Here is a 15,819-nt window from a genome sequence, read left to right on the forward strand (position 1 = left end):
CAGTTGATTGAACTGTTTGACCTGCATCAAACAGTTTTATCAAATAATGTCTTTTGTTTGGTTTTATGTTCAAAGTAATGCTGATAGGCACCTGATTCAGGGCTCCTCCACGTATGCATAAACTGTTTACAAAGGACATATTTTTTGAGGGGAAAATAATCCTACATCTTGTTTGCTGGAAATATGTTTGTATTCTGCACAGAACAATCTGCTGGTGTAGATTAAATGTCTTGTACATTTAATCTACACCTGTGTAGACCTTAGGGTGGTCCTGTGGCCTATTGCACTGGGACATTGGAGACTTTGAGTCGTGAGGGTTGCTGGGTGGGTCCTCTGTGGATTGAGCATATTCAGGTGCCTCCCACTGACACTCAGATTGGGATTTAGGAAGTGTTGATGTTGGGTCAGCAGCTTTGGTTGTTTTTTGTAATCTTTGAAATAATCCTGAACAGTTTTGTGGATTTTTCACTGTGAAAATCTGTCAGTGTTTTTTATATATATATATATATATATGTGTATATGTGTGTGTTGTGGTAATAAAATATGAGTGCAGTAAAATCTACTGATGAAACAACTTTTTTTTTTTCTTTCCTTCAGCAAGAGCTACTGCAGACCACTGATCCACAGGAACGACCGGTGCAACAAAACGGAGTCTTTGTGAAAGGAGCTTGAACTGGAAGGATCTAATCATTGGAAATGGACTGATTTACATATAACAAATTTTTTTAATGATTGAGGACTAAACACATTTTTTCAAGAGTTTTTCATTCATATTTCTGAAGTGGTATCAGGTTTTCTTGCTTCTGCAATTACACTGCACATTTAAGTAATTATTTTTAACACAAGTGACTTGCTTTTTTAAAATCTACATTTACTTACCTGTACTGTTGAAAAGTGACATGAAATGAAGTTTTAGCTGGATTTCAGTTTTAAATTGCAGCGAGATAATTTTGACCATTATTTATTGCAACTTTTAGCTTCACGGGCTTCGTATACTTTCCCAGCACTGTCACTCGATGATCCAGAACCCGTCAGTCATCACAAAAGCATTAAAAAATAATACAGTTTAACATATTAAAAGAAGTTATTACAAAAATAAATATTAAGATTGAACATGTTTACTTGTCTTTTTTTCATTTAAAAAAAATATAATTTTCTGGATATATATTCATCAACTTAAGTTGAATAAAGCATATTAGAGCATACATATAAACATAATCTAATTTATTTTCCAACAATATTAAGTCTTCGTGGCAGATGGCCGCCCCTCGCTGAGCCTGGTTCTGCTGGAGGTTTCTTCCTGTTAAACGGGAGTTTTTCCTTCCCACTGTCGCCAAATGCTTGCTCACAGGGTGTGGTTTTCTCTGTATTACTGTAGCGTCTTTACCTTACAAATGTAAGGCTTTGGCGTGTAGTTATGATTTTACACTATATAAATAAAATTGAATTGCTTGGTGAATAGTAGACCAGGACTCTAAGACCAGACATGCCAACCTGAGCACTGCCTGGATTGACTAAAAGAAAGCTTACGACTCACTACCCCACACATGGATCCAAGCTGGAATAATAAGCTGGCCACATGAGGAGATGGATGCCACTGATGCCAAAATATGAAAAGTCCTGAGGCTCTAAGAGCAACAGAAAGAGGGAATATGTGGTGAGTGTCAGAGTCACAATACAAGATGAAACGGAGCATCTACGAATATATCAGAAAGATGAGCTCCTCGAATAGTGCTTCAGCTGAAGACAGACGGTGATAAGAAACACGAGGAGGAACTCTTGTGGAAGCCTAGCCCTGCATGGAATGTACCATCGACAGACAGAGGAAGTGGGTGACACCAAGAAATCCTACTGTGGCTAATAATTTTTATATATGTAAATAAACTTAGCACAAAAGTAAGGGGGGTTGCGCCCATGAAAAATTTCCCAAATCTTCTCAGCCAAACCATTTATTCTGCTATTGACTCTTTCGGTATTTATTAGATTGGATGACTAAAGCCTGAAGCAACAAGACACATTGGTTTGTGGTTGACTGAATATGCAAAATGATTCTACTGGTAATTTTTTAATCTGAAATGTATTTATTTTTGTCCTGAAGTAGTCTTCCCTCTGTGGATCCTTAAATCCTGGTACCTCATACAACACAGTCACCTAGAATGCAATTTGCAGTTGTGGGACTGGTGGTAATCCAGATGTGCACAGAGCGCAACAGGTTCCCCTTGAACAGATTTGTCAGAAGAACATCCACCAAAACTTGCTCTGAAATACAAGAGCAGACAGCCCCCACTCATCCAGGGCATCAAATATCAGCACAGGTTTATTTGCCAAAATCTGAAATTCTTGTTTGTTTTGTTTGTGTGAGAAAATGACAAAGAAGCTCTGTCAGTTTATCATCTCACCATCATTAAATTCAGCTCCTGAAGAGGAAGCTATAAGGAGTTGGAAATCCCGATTAACCCGCCCCTCTGCCCATGCAAAAGCAAACTTCTGCACAGAAAGTTTTTGCAATGCCTGCAATTAAATATGTCTTCACCATCACATTTGTTTATCTTATGTCATCACTCCCCTTGATGCAGCCTCAATATGCCCGTCCTCATGTTCACTGTTTCACCAACTCCATGTGTGATGTACATCTTGGTATACACTTTGTTAGAAATAGAGACCAGCTTTAACCTGATAGTCTTTTCTGTTTGGAGTCTACTTTAGCTGGGACTGGGTGAGAGGCACAGTACATTCTGGACAGATTTCCAGTTATGAGTCATCAATGAGTGGAAATTTTGACCTCTTGGTGGCAAAACTGCAAGAATCTCCTGTATCACCAGTGTATTTCCCCTTGGGACAAACATTTTCCACCATCCAATTGGTTATTATCTATAACTGAATAATTACCATGGCATGAATTGAGGGAACACCCTGGTTAAGGTTTCATTAAAGGACATTTACAGTTATAGGACTGTGCCTGAAAATCACAGAAACCATGAAGATTTATTCTTACAGAACACTGAGAAGGTATCTATATCAACTGACATGTTTCTCTATTTCATTTGGAAGAAACCATCACAAGATGAGTACACTGATCCCTTTATGAAGAATGTGATTAGCAAGGATACTCAGGCAGCCTGTGCTGTTTTAAAGATTCTCAGTTGGTGCCAAGGAGCCCCGGAGTGCCAAGTCAATATCTCCAACACCATCACCCTGTACCACTGATACAAGGCAAGGTGGATCCATACATCCATGCAGTGTGTGCCGAATTCTGACTCTACCATCCAGATCTCGCAACAGAAAGCAAGATTCATCAAACCAGAAATCCTCCTTCTGTCGTCCAATTTTGGTGAGCCCGTGCTAGAATGTAGCCTGTTTCCTGTTCTTAGCTGACAGGAGTGCCACACAGTGTGGTCTTCTGCTGCTGTAGCCCATCTGCTTCAAGGGAGGGTTTGACATGTACCTCCAGAGATGCTCTACTGCATTCAGCACAAAACGTTATCGTAATAACTCTGCATTAGGACACAGGCCTGCACGTGAGCCTGAAAATCACAACCAGTATTTTCTACACCAATTCTCTTCCCTGATTTTACTGACTTCTTTGCGATCCACTCTGACACCAGATTTCCCTTTAAATTTCTTCACGTTTTAGTCACATTGTGACTTTTCATTATTCCATAATAGATCAACCAAATCTGAAAAGAGTGAAAATTTAAATCTTTACCCAAAATGGAAATTTTAAAGTTTTCTCAAATGAATTATTGGAAAACAAATACTTACTTCTGTTACTTTGTGACAGACATTATGTGGTGCAGTTTTGCTGTTCAAGCTTTAATACTGATGCCCAAAACTGTTGATAGAAAAAAAAAAAAAAACGTGCTGAAGAGAGACAATATTTTGGTTTTACATTGAGACACTTAAAATGAGTGTAAAATTGACTTGGCTGCAATTTGAACAGAATGTTCAAAATGTATTTTTCAGTCCTATAAATGTCATATTCCACCACAATTTTAACTGAAAATGATTTTTATTGGTTTTCAAGAAAACACAAAATTCTCCACTTGTATACCAATCAAAACTAATGCCGAGTAATCCTGTTTCATTCAGCACAATTCATGGCAAATGCAGTGACTGTTAAAATGTCCAAACGAAATAAAAACTTGACCAGGTGGTACTGCCACTCAGCCTGCAGACTTCATTCTTTGACGACATGCACACCAGAATGTAGTCTAACGATTGGCTCTATGATGGATGACGGCCTACCGTTCAACATTTAACACCAAAACTTACAAACGTAATATTACAAAAACTAATTCCTCCCTGCCGGTCTCATCATCATTACAAGGATTTCACAAAAGCTGCTTTGTAGTTGTGTTTCAGTTCCTCGTTCCTACTGTCCGGACTGGTTTCAGACTCCTCTGAAGTTTTTTCTTCCGGCTCAGGATCGCTGCCTTTGTCCTGAGCTTCCGTGGGCTCTTTCTCACTGGTGGACTTCTCTGGCTCAGCTTCTTTTGTCTGTCCATCCACTGGTGGCGAAGGGATCAACTCTGGCTGGGTTTCGGACTGAGGATAAGAGAGCCAAAAGATGATTTACTTATAATTAGTATTAGTATGATATTACTTCTGTTCACATGGAAGCAGGTTGCCTGGTAACAGAATATCCTAAAAGTCCAGAGTGTAAACAGATGTGCCTGCGATTTGGTAGATATTTCTGCCAAAACAAAACCCCAAAAAGTTACAATTTCCATTAAAAAAACACTGCACTTGTCGTCATGTTGCTGAAGTTTTGTCACAAATTATTACCAGCAATGCAATATGGATGAAAAATATTATTTCCCAATTAAAATGGAGCATTGAAGTTCAAAAACCTTAAATACAATTTAGGAATGTAAACATTTACATGAAAAGAAATATAGAGTTACCTCCAAATCTGTCAAATCTTAAAGTCTAAAGTATTACAATTTGGATGCTCGGTATCTTCATCAAGCTGCAGTTTTAAACCAAACATGAAATACAAATCATTTGATTTCATGTCACTGAAAAATGATTTGAGTCATCCAAAGCATTGCCTGTTTTGTCATCTGAGATTCAGAAGAATAGCAAACTAACCAGTTTGAAAACTGAAACAAGATACTTCTGATATGCAGCTGTATTGTATCTTAACACAGCTTACTACACCAGTCATCCACATCATAATAACCACTGACTACTGGCGTGAATAACACTGAGCGTCTCCTTCGAGTGCAAATTAGGGCTGGGACTCATTGGGTATTGGCACTAAAGTAATAACAGTAACATACTAACTGCATCCCTCTGTGACTCTAAGGTTGGTTTCAATAAGTTTTTATGCTTAGACAGTGAAAAAAGATATGTAGATTTTACAGGATGTGCACACAATAAATTAAAGGATTTAGCATAACATCCAGTTATAATTAAAAGTAAGTGTTCCTGGATCGACTACACCTTTGTTTTCTGCCTTTTTTTTTTTTTTATATAGTCTAGCATGTATGACCCCTCACCTCACTGAAACCCAGACCACAATGTCTTCGGTTGCGTCCTGACAACTTCCCATCCATTCCCTGCTGGTACTGCAGCTCCAGCTGCTCATTGATCTTCTGATCTTCCTGACCTGCAGAGGAGACACCAGTCACAGCAGGCACAACCAGCCAGTACAGCTCTATCCAAGCATGGATAGACCTGTGCGCCGGATGTGTGATAGCGAAGCCAATTTAATTGTATTGGGCGTAAGGATGACACAGCATGTGTGAGAGGCACAGGATGACAGTTTGCGAAAGCAGAGCAAATACCACATTTTCCACAAACTAAATAACAAGCTTACCGCTGCGGAAGTGAGACGTTGACTTGTGGTCACCAATGACAAGACGCCCAGTGTGTTCTTTCTGTAAAACAGCAACAGTCCCACTTTACCTTAACTGTCACAACTTCAGGTAGTGAAGCATGAAGTAACAGGGCCTATTTTTACTTTGCTTTGGTCTGCGAGTCGCCAATAAAATGAATCAAAACACAAACAAACCTTGCCTGCGCCCATCAGCCGTAAAAACTTTTGCTTTCTCTCATCGCTTCCCAAATCAGCAGAGGCCCACTGTGTACCCCCATCCTGCAAAGGCAAACACTCTCATCATGTGGATGTTCAAATAAGACCATCAAGAGCCAGACTGAATCAAAAACATGATTCTGATATCATTACCTTTAGAAAAAAAGAAAGAAAGAAAGAAAGAAAGAAAGTAAAAATGATTATTTTGAAACAGTTATAAATGTTTCTGATCAGCAGGGCTAGCCTTCCCCTTTTCTGACCACACTTCAACTCACCTGTTTTTTAGTTTGTTTGTTTTGTTTATTAATTATGAGTTAAGTTGTGCATTATCTGCAATCCTGCTTTCAGTCCTGTTTTCATTAGTTTAGTTTATTAGCATGACGCCTGAAGCCTTTTCCTGTTTGTTGCAATTTAAGCCACTTTTCAAGAAAAGATGCAAAGCATTTGATGGCTGAAGAGTGTTACTCGTAGACAATAAACATGGCCTTATATCACTACAGTGTCATTATTTTGGGATTTTGCAGCTTTTTATAAAATGCTCTTGCTGCATACTGAGGTTTCTGTGAACCTAAACTCATCTCTGTTCACTCAGACATTTCTGTAACACGCTTTGTACCAGTGAAGCGTTTCCTTACTTCCTGTTTTCATTATTATGCAGTTTTCTAAGGGGAAATTCTAAAGTTAAATATACACTGTATATATAAGTATATTATACTCTTTTAATTTTATATTCTATTATCGTCTCGTCTTTTGCATGTTTCATTTTTTAATCTATTTTTTTGTAAGGGCCATAAAGGTTGTAAAGGTTAGTCTGTAAAACAGCGCCATATGAAACAAACAATGCATGTGTAATTTATCAATAACAGTAATTAAAATCAGGTTCAAATAGGGGCGATTTACACGTATCTCCATCTACAACAATAAATGTGTCATAAATTATTTTGTTTGATATCCACAAAATGATAATTACCCAACACTTACACCACAGTGACTTTAATATCTAAATAAAATACATAAGTAAATATTATCTGCTTACAATCGGGCCAAAACAAAGAGAAAACATAGTAAATATTACATCGTAGTTCATGTAATATAGTTTTGAGTCATTCTAAAAAGGGGAATGAGTTCAATAAACTTTCCTATTCTAACAATCACGCTTTGAATCCCAACGTTAGCAAACCTGCTACAGCGACGCTAGCGGTTCCGTGGTGGTTCGTAGCTCTCGCCCAGGACTAGTTTCGTTTTTAAGCGTTTTACTCACTTCACCGGGAGACGCCGATCGTTTTGTTCCATGCCTGTCCTCTGGAGAGCTCATTGTGAACGAAAACTTTATTAAAATATCGACAAAATATCATGCCACCTAGCAAAAGCTAGCAGGCTATGTCAACAATCCTGCTATCCCCACTTCCTGTGCAGTCTTCTTCGTTTGTATTGCTGCTGGTTGTGTCGACTCTGTGCCGCCACACTGCGAGGAGTTCTCCTCACAACAAAAACTCGTCATCAAATCTACTTAGCGGTTATTTCATGGTCTCTTTCTCTCGCTCTCTCTTTGTCTCGCTCTGTCTCTCTCTGTCTCTCTCTGTATGTGTTTAGATATAAACTTAGTACAAAAAGTAAGGCATTGTTGTAACAATGCTTCTTGACAATAAATCTTATACTCCTGGAAAGCCTGTTTATTCCCCCCTTAAATGGTGCTGCTATCACCTCTGTCAATTGTCATACACATTCACAACAGCCAGCCACTTCCTCCTCATGTTGGTCACCAGCTTGGTCACACTGCTGTGGTGTGGCATCCCATTCTTCAACTAGCATTTGTCAAAAGTCAGCCAATGTGCTTGGTCACTCTGGAATAAACAGCACACCCAAACTGCTCCCACGACTGTTCAGTAGGGTTGAGGTCAGGACTGTAGGCAGGCAATTCCATCTTCTTCACTCCCAAACTCTGGAGGTAGTCTCTGGCAAACCCCGCTCTGTGGGGGCAAGTGTTGTCATTTTGGAGGATAGCATTTGGCCCAATACTGCAGAGACCATATCTCTGCAGTATTGGGCCAAGTGATTGCCTCTTGTTGCAGAATCTAATCTCAATATCTCTGCATTGAGATTGCCTCCTGTGATGACAAGCTTAGTTTTTCAAGTGAGGGAGATGACGCCCTACACCATCACACTGCCTCCATCAAAAGTTGTTATGAGCCTTGACCTGTAGAAGACTTCCTGCGGCGGTTCCTAAGTGCTCACAGGTTGAGGAAACAGTCTTCTTGTCATGTTATTTTCTTGGGATGCCCACTTCATGGCCTGTTTCTGTCATCTGTCGTTACATGGAGCTTGTCCTTTAATCTGGAGATGGTACTAGGGCTCCCCCCCCCCCCGGAAGTTGGCCTATGGCAAGGTTTTCAGGGGCACAACCCACCTACTCAACTCTGCTGCTCAACCCACAAATGCAGTTGAAATAAACAGGCTTTCCAACTGTATTTGGTTATTTATTGCCAAGGAACACTGAAATAATAATAATAATAATAATAATAATAATAATAATAATAATAATAATAATAAAATCCGCTCAACATAAATTTTCCTACTTTTTTTTGCTAAGTTTTTGTTGTATTATAATTGTATTTTATAATTAAACTTGGACAAGCCGGACTTCCCTCGGAAGTCGGAAATTAAATAAACATTCAAAAACTGGAAGAATTTTTTCTATTCATGAATGAAAGTAAATATCTGTAGTGCGATCTTAACAATAAATAAAACCCCCAAAGTGTTATGTTATTTTTCTGCTTTTTGAAATTTCAAACTTTGAAATTTCATGGACTACAACAGCAATAGTTATATTTTAACATTAAACATATCGTTTTGATTAAAGAGCATACTATTAGATTAATTATCCACTAACATATAAAAAACTATTTTGGTAATTACCAATGCTGTTAATTTTAGAGCAGATATAAAATTGAGCTCACGCTGAGTGGTTTCTAATATATTTATGTTTTTTATCCGATTAGTCATTTCCCTTTGAATCTCGTTAAACTAAAGCTTGAAAGATATTTTTATACCGTCACATATTTATATGTAGCTGTTTTCAAAGCCGCCTTTGTGGGGGCACGTTTGGTTTAAAATTAAGTTTAGGATGATCGACCTTCACTAAACCCGCCAAAAGGTGGCGCGAGAGTAAATATTATGAAGACCGAGCCCAGAGGCGCTCACACCTCTGACAGGACCTCACACTTCATTTTTGCGAAGGACAATCAACGAGGTATTAAACGGGAAACTCGTTCATGTAAATGGGCTTAAGACGTTGCATCCACCAGTCTCATCCCTCTCATGTATTAATTTACATCAAATATTTTTTCTTTAGGAAAATGAAGAAAAGGCCGGATCCAGATTTACAGATCTCTTTTATTAAAAAAAAAAAAAAAAAAACTAAACAAAAACAAACACACAAGAGAGAAGTATTAATATGCACAATTTGCTGTTCAAATTGATTTTTATATCTAATATATAAAATAATGTATAAATTGATTTTGAAAATAGTATATATATATTCATGTTATTGCAAAACAGAGTAAAAAACGTTTCATTGCTGTTTATTTACTAAAATGTCCCCCATCCCATTTTTTGATCAATATATATTTTTTAATCAATATAAAACAAGCAGCTTAGCCTGATCACTGCGTGAGTTTTAGTTCTGGGTGATTTCTGATACAAAAAAAAAGAAAAAAAGTTTGCAAGGGGAATAAAATCACGGAGGAATCAAAGAAATCAAAACGCAATTTTATTACTTTTTTATCGCGCGGGTTATCCTGAGTTGGTGACCGGCAGCCTGGCGCGCGCATGCACACACGTGCGCTCAAAGGCTGCACACACACTGAGAGGAAAGGCTGGACACGGGTGACAAGAAAAGTCGGGGGGGGGGAAGTACCTGTACAGGAGTGAACAAGAAAAATATAGAATGGTTTACGTTTCATCAAACATAAACAAAGAAAGTGACACAGGCGGACAGAGACGGATAAATAGCCGAGGGAGAGAGAGGAAAGGAGAGAGAGAGCCAGAGGGAGAGAGAGGAGGGGTTATCCAGCCTCTGCCTCTTCACCCGACAGTGCCCCGCACTCTCACTTAAGCCGCCACACAGCGCCGGCCGGGAAATAACCTGAAATACTTTTGATTAAAAAAATCCTCCGGGTGACCTCCGGTGTGACTCAGCGTAACTTCTGACAACGACGCCGAAGTGTCCCGGTGTACTTTCTGATCCTTGGCGGAGCGCAAACACGGAGTTACCAAGGTTCGCGACAGGCTCCAGCGATGGTGACTTTACGCACGGGATTTGGAAGCTGTTTGCACTGACTCCTGTTCTCGCCGCCGAAAACTCTGTCAGCGTCGCTCCCCCCGAAGAGTCGTCAAGTTTGCAAGAAGTACACAGCGCATGACGAACGACTGAATCCAGGTAAGACCAGTCTTGCTGCATCTGCGTGGAGGCGCCGGGACAGTCAGCCCGCGCCAGCACCGGGGCTGCTTGTTTTGAAAAGTCCGTGCGCACTCCGCTTATCTCTGTTCAACAACAAACCGCGATGACAGCCGCAGACCCGGGCTGCAGGACTGTGCTTAAACCCCACAGCAGGGCTGTGATTGGACCGCATCACCTGAAAAAGTAACTCCGGGCAATTCTTTTAGAAAAGTTTGGTGCTGTAGAGCTTAAAGGGGAAAAGTTCCGTAGTCATTTTTATTTGTCATAAATTACTCAGATTTAGATCCAGTCACAGAATTAGAGTGAAATAGGTTTGTAATTAAACTTTGTCAGGAGCTCGCCGTCTGTTATAGTTGTTTTCACACTGTTTGTATTATGATAATACTGCAAATTATTAAACGTTTTGGTCGTTTTCACCTGTAATTATATTTATAACAGTCACAGTAAAACCGCGTGCTTGTGAGGAGAGCCTCAAACTGAACATACATATTTAGATATTATATAAAATTAACAATAAAGAAAAAAATTCTTTAAAAAATACCAAAATACACATTTTCCAATATTTTTCAGCGCATTTCCACCGTCTTCCCTTATTTTGTGTAATCCAGATTCAAGGTTATTTCCAGACATAAAGGATGCAATCGTGCAAGAAAAGCAGAGGCTAAACTTCACCCTCCACTACATCCCTGTCACGCACCATTAACAGAAATGGATTAGCGGTTCTGGAGCACCAGAAAATTGTTCTATAGGCTTAGAGCTCATTAAAAGACATTTAGAAAGAGGTCGAGAGTTCAAAAACTTTGCATAAAAGTTTTTGAGCTCATTATCTTGAGTGATAATTCTCAAGAACCCCAAACTTGAATTTGAAAGCAGCATTTTCAGAACACTTCACAGAAATAAAGCCGCTCTTAAAGTCAGCCCATCGCTCAGGTCGGCTGGAGGATGCGGGCTGCTGCAGTTTCAGCACTTTCCTCTCCGGCCACAGCGGTGGCCCTTTCGTCTGTCAACGCGAACGCGTCGGGTACTACTGCCGGACCTCTGTGGTCCTCGTGCGCGTTCACGGGCTCGCCGCACATCCACAGTGTACAGTTCCGTCCGTGGCCGAGACTGTGGTAGTGCCCCTGCGTTTCCCCACTCGCTCTGGACTACAACCGAAAGAAAAACAGACCACAGAGGCGAGAAACCCCGTCCTCCGGGCCTGAGCTGTTCCGGGGTCACGGAGACTGATCCTAGAAAAACCCGTGAGTCATAAATGAAAATAGACCCGCAGCACCAACACACAGATCCACCGAGACAATACAACCGGACATGACAGCGTCCCGGGACGGCCCACGAGATAAGAAGTTAGTCCGTAAGTCTCCTTCCACCCCCCTTCATCTTTTTCTTTACGTGGCTTTTTGCGTTTTTTCTTTTCGTACAGTGCATCTGAACTTTCTGGGAGAACACGAGTTTCAGTTTCACCTGACACTCGTTATGTGTGAAGTTAATTGCGTGGGTGCGTGAACTTGAGCCACGCGAAGAGGGGAGCAGTTTCTTATTCAGAGCGGGGAGAGAGACCCGCTTCTCGGGCAGATCAGCGTGGGACCTTGTGTGCCGTGTGAAAGCTTTTGGCTCCGAGTTCACGGTGGGGATGTGACAGAGGGTACAGGAGGACAAGGCGCACGACAACGGCGGGCACCGTCTGATAAAGTCACTTCAGGGTGTTCCCCGTATTTAGAGACACGCTACACCTCCGAGATAAGCCTCTGCTGGCCGGCAGATAAGGAGCTTTCAGAGAGAGAGAGCGAGAGAGCGAGAGAGAGAGAGAGAGAGAGATCACACGCGTGACAAAACGAGTTTAAAAACCACTGGAGAAGGAAGCCGAGTGTCCGGCTAACGGTTTTACTCATTCCTAAATAGCTGAAACCACATTTTCATCGCTTGTTGTTACGGGAATCGTAGTAATAACGCGCAATTTCCCACTATCTGCTGCAATTGTTTCACTCCTTCTTCTTCGTTTTCTTTTTGTTTGCTCATCAAATCACTCCTCTACTCAAGCTTAGAATCGTCCCAGCTTGACAGATCCTCAGGTTGCCAGTTTGGGCCTGCCCACGCGCAATAATGACAATTTCCAACAGGTTGTTTAATTGTTTGGACTCTGGCAAAACTATTTATACCCCCCCCCACACACACACACATACACACTCAACACACACCGCCACCAGCCCTCCTCCTTAACTCTCTTGTAAGTGAGAGTGTCTGTCTGAAAAACAATCCGAGGAAGGGGGGGTCCGCTGGAGTCGATCTCCTGTGGTATTTTGTTTTGAGCAGGTGCTGCGAGTTGAAGTTCCCTCATAAGGTAAAGTGGCATTAGAGGGTCCAAATGGCAGACTTATATATAGGCTGCCAATTCAGCACATTGTTCAGGACTGCATGGCTGCGCTTTCTCCGCTGTCTGACGGAAGACCTGCAGCTTTTCTTTTTTTTCCCTCCCCCTCTTCTTCTGTGGGAATCAGCGCTGACAACAGGCGGACAAGCGTGAACACAGCGGCCGGTCCACACAGTGACCGGCCGCTGAACAATGTGAAATGCGAAATGTCCATCGGATCTCGAGCAAGTGGGAAATAATCGTCACCTGTCTTATAAAATAGATTTAAAAAATGATTTAGTCTGTATAAAATTTTTACAGATTTAAAATATAAAACAATTTTTAAAATTCCGTCCTCTTTTTTTACAGCAGTTTTTAAAAATGTATTTCTATTTCAATTACATTACACCATCATTTGATGTGGACAGTCACATTTGCTGATTACATCTTCCTCTGTCATCACTTCCTCGGCATGCTCCTTGTTTTAGCTGTGATTCAAAAATCATTACATGACGTTTATTTTCAAATGAAACCTGAAATGTTTGAAAATTTTAGGTTTCACTTCTTTTTCGTTTTCTCACTGTGAAGTGTTGAAAAATGGGCTTACTTAGAAATCCAGCATTAATTTGATGTTGCACATATACTTCTTCTTTTTTTTAGGATGCTGGGAGGCCTTTTTCCTGTGGTGTGATTCAGAGAGACTCTGTAGTGGCAGACAGAGGGCACAGTCGGAGGGGCAAAAGATTAAGAGATCTTACAGCTGTTAGAAAAAAGGACACGAATAGAGTCAGAATTTCGGCACCAATCAGACACTCGCTGCAGAAGAGACCCGATTTTGATTTTTAGAATCTACCATAAGTTAACTCTCTTTGGCATTACTGTTGTTTTAGCTGCATATTGAGCTTAACATCTATCTAACATCTGACCGCACTGTAGCAGATCTGAACGTTTCCATATGTTGTTTTTTTGGAGGATGTCAGTCACCTTCATCGGAGATCCGTCTCTTCACAATTTTAAGCCTGTGGCCAATCTGGAGAGTCCTAATTATTTGTTTTCGGGCTCTTTGAAAAAGACACCAGCCCCCAAATTGGACATGTGTTGTACAAACACAAATTAAACATTTAGCCGTAAGTATTTCTCCCTGAGTCCTAAGTGCATATTAGTCAGCCTATACTTATCTCTGGCCCAACGGCACACCCAAATTGCAGTGTTGCTGCTGAAAAAGAAAGGTTGGGGCCCCAGAGAATGAGCACTTGAAACATGCTGGCAGATGCCCATAAGTTTCACAACCAAAGTGGAAGCTTAGGTGTGTTTGTGCGCACAGTGCATGTATGTGTATGCTTGTTTTGTGCACTTTCACATCTTTTGTGTTTTTTGCGCTTGTCCAGAAAGAAATCAGACAAATGTGTGACTAATTGTTCTCACGCGTATTTTCACTGATTACATTGTGTTTCTGCACATGAGCGTGCACCACGGCAGTGTGTGTGTTCTTGTGGCACAGTTAGGTGTGTATACTATAAAAGGATTTTCGGTGTGTTTTATGGTGCGTCCTTGTCATGAATTTCTATATTTATAACAAGGCTTTCTGCCCGCACGCATGTATGTTCCTTCATTGCGAGTGTGTGAATGTGGGCCTCACTGGATGGACATTCTGCTCTATGGATTCGTCCCCATGTTTCCACCATGATATAACCTTGGAAACAGCTTCTTAATTTTTCCCCTGAGCAGAGAATAACCGGGTGCCGTTTTCATTCTTCTCTCTCCTCTCTTTTGGTGGTCTCGGGGTAACCTTTTCTTTCTGCCGGTGAATCTCCAGCACCTGCTCCCAGCCTTCCAATTTTAAAAGCTCAAAATAAGAGCTTACCTGACACACACACTTCTTAATGACAATCTCCTCCATGCAAGCACACAAGACACACTCTCTCATCCATGTTACATTTTTGCATACAGTATGTAGTCTTTGCTCGGCATTATGGCATCTTCTCAGATTCACTGCGTCTCTTATTTTGGAGTTTCTTGATGCACAGAGGAGCTCAAGCTTTCTCCACCTTCATCAGCTGTTTTCTGACTGTTCTTTCTTTATGCACCTTTGATGTCTGCAACATTAACAATAGTTCTTATATACATGCAAAGGATAGAGTAAGACTTCTAAATATGTGGTTTACACGAGAGCTTTGACAAATGGTTGTTGCACTGTTAACATGGACATAGACTAGGCCTTCTGCCTGGAGAGGAAAGCTTCTAAAAGGTGGCTTCAGTCCACCTTAAACCTCTTACTGTTCTTTTTTAAACAAAAGCTTTTTTTTAATTATATGATATGAATTCGTAAAACAAAAAACATTTGTAATTTTTTTGGTTCATTTTGAGATTTGAATGACTTGGCAGTGGAAATGGCAGCATCGTTCTTGGTGCTCTCTTGCTTTTTCTTGTGTGGAAAAACTTACCATCACCGCTGACACGAAACAGAGAGCTGCCTTTTCTCCACGCTGCAAAAAGTCATTTTTGGAAATGTAAGAACTAAATTATTGAGGCAACATAAATCACCAAGCAAATCCAGCCTATGGTATATACACATAAGAAGCAGTGCAGGGTGGTATTTTACTTTAATGCTGAGACACTTTGTGCCCAGTTAAGGTATGTTTATGCGTCCTTAAATGAAGCAGCTGTCATTCTGATTCCCCTGTGGAGACATGTGTGTGAAAGAAAAAGTGGGATTTTATTTACTTTGCATTGTAGTCATGTTGCAAATTACAAATTAAATTCTAGCATCTGAAACAACCTACTAACATTTTTACATTTATGTGATGGCTACAATGTTAGGTAGTGAAAAGTGACTTGATGATGTTCCCTTTTTCATTAGGACATAAAAGGGAAGAAGAGCACATGAACTTAAATTTGTTATTTATTTTGTGGAAAAAAATCAACACAGTTACATTACAAATCAGTAAATGCAAAAACCCAAAGGAGCAGAAACCC

General features: G+C 40.4%; 3 protein-coding genes across 15 annotated transcripts in view; 2 read left to right on the forward strand and 1 right to left on the reverse strand.

Moving 5' to 3' along the window:
• LOC116313967 (pleckstrin homology domain-containing family A member 7-like) overlaps positions 1–1,113 on the forward strand; it is a 134,590-nt gene extending 133,477 nt beyond the window's left edge. For all 7 annotated transcript variants that reach the window (XM_039614499.1, XM_031731824.2, XM_031731825.2 and 4 more), the window contains one exon: positions 598–1,113. Coding sequence is in view for 6 of the 7 variants with exons in the window: in XM_031731824.2 (XP_031587684.1) it covers positions 598–661 (64 nt within the window). In the remaining variant the exon portion in view is untranslated. The remainder of the gene's footprint in view (positions 1–597) is intronic.
• Positions 1,114–3,990: 2,877 nt separating this feature from the next.
• On the reverse strand, positions 3,991–7,486 carry c7h11orf58 (chromosome 7 C11orf58 homolog). The gene is made up of 5 exons (XM_031731901.2): positions 7,299–7,486; positions 6,017–6,100; positions 5,822–5,882; positions 5,502–5,611; positions 3,991–4,545 (listed from the first exon to the last, which is right to left on the reverse strand). Exons 1-5 carry the CDS (start codon positions 7,350–7,352, stop codon positions 4,321–4,323), a joined length of 534 nt encoding a protein of 177 aa, XP_031587761.1. The 5' UTR covers positions 7,353–7,486; the 3' UTR covers positions 3,991–4,320.
• A 2,005-nt stretch (positions 7,487–9,491) lies between these two features.
• Positions 9,492–15,819, forward strand: part of LOC116313968 (transcription factor SOX-6-like) — a 102,085-nt gene continuing 95,757 nt past the window's right edge. For 3 of the 7 annotated variants that reach the window (XM_039615540.1, XM_031731828.2, XM_039615543.1), the window contains exon 1: positions 9,493–10,475. The gene's annotated coding sequence lies outside the window, so the exon portion shown is untranslated. Of the gene's footprint in view, positions 10,476–11,663; positions 11,848–15,819 lie in introns of those variants that run through there. The other 4 variants (XM_039615541.1, XM_039615544.1, XM_039615545.1 and 1 more) reach the window with 2 other exon arrangements.

This window comes from Oreochromis aureus, linkage group 7 (genome assembly GCF_013358895.1).
Source record: "Oreochromis aureus strain Israel breed Guangdong linkage group 7, ZZ_aureus, whole genome shotgun sequence".
In the NCBI taxonomy this organism is placed as follows: Eukaryota; Metazoa; Chordata; class Actinopteri; order Cichliformes; family Cichlidae; genus Oreochromis; species Oreochromis aureus.

Coding starts and splice junctions, on each gene's coding strand:
- c7h11orf58 (XM_031731901.2), bottom strand. CDS start 7,352: ATGAGCTCTCCAGAGGACAGGCATGGAACAAAACGATCGGCGTCTCCC. Junction 5,883..6,016: donor GGCTGATGGGCGCAGGCAAG/GTTTGTTTGTGT, acceptor GCTGTTTTACAG/AAAGAACACACTGGGCGTCT. Junction 5,612..5,821: donor AACGTCTCACTTCCGCAGCG/GTAAGCTTGTTA, acceptor TCTCCTCTGCAG/GTCAGGAAGATCAGAAGATC.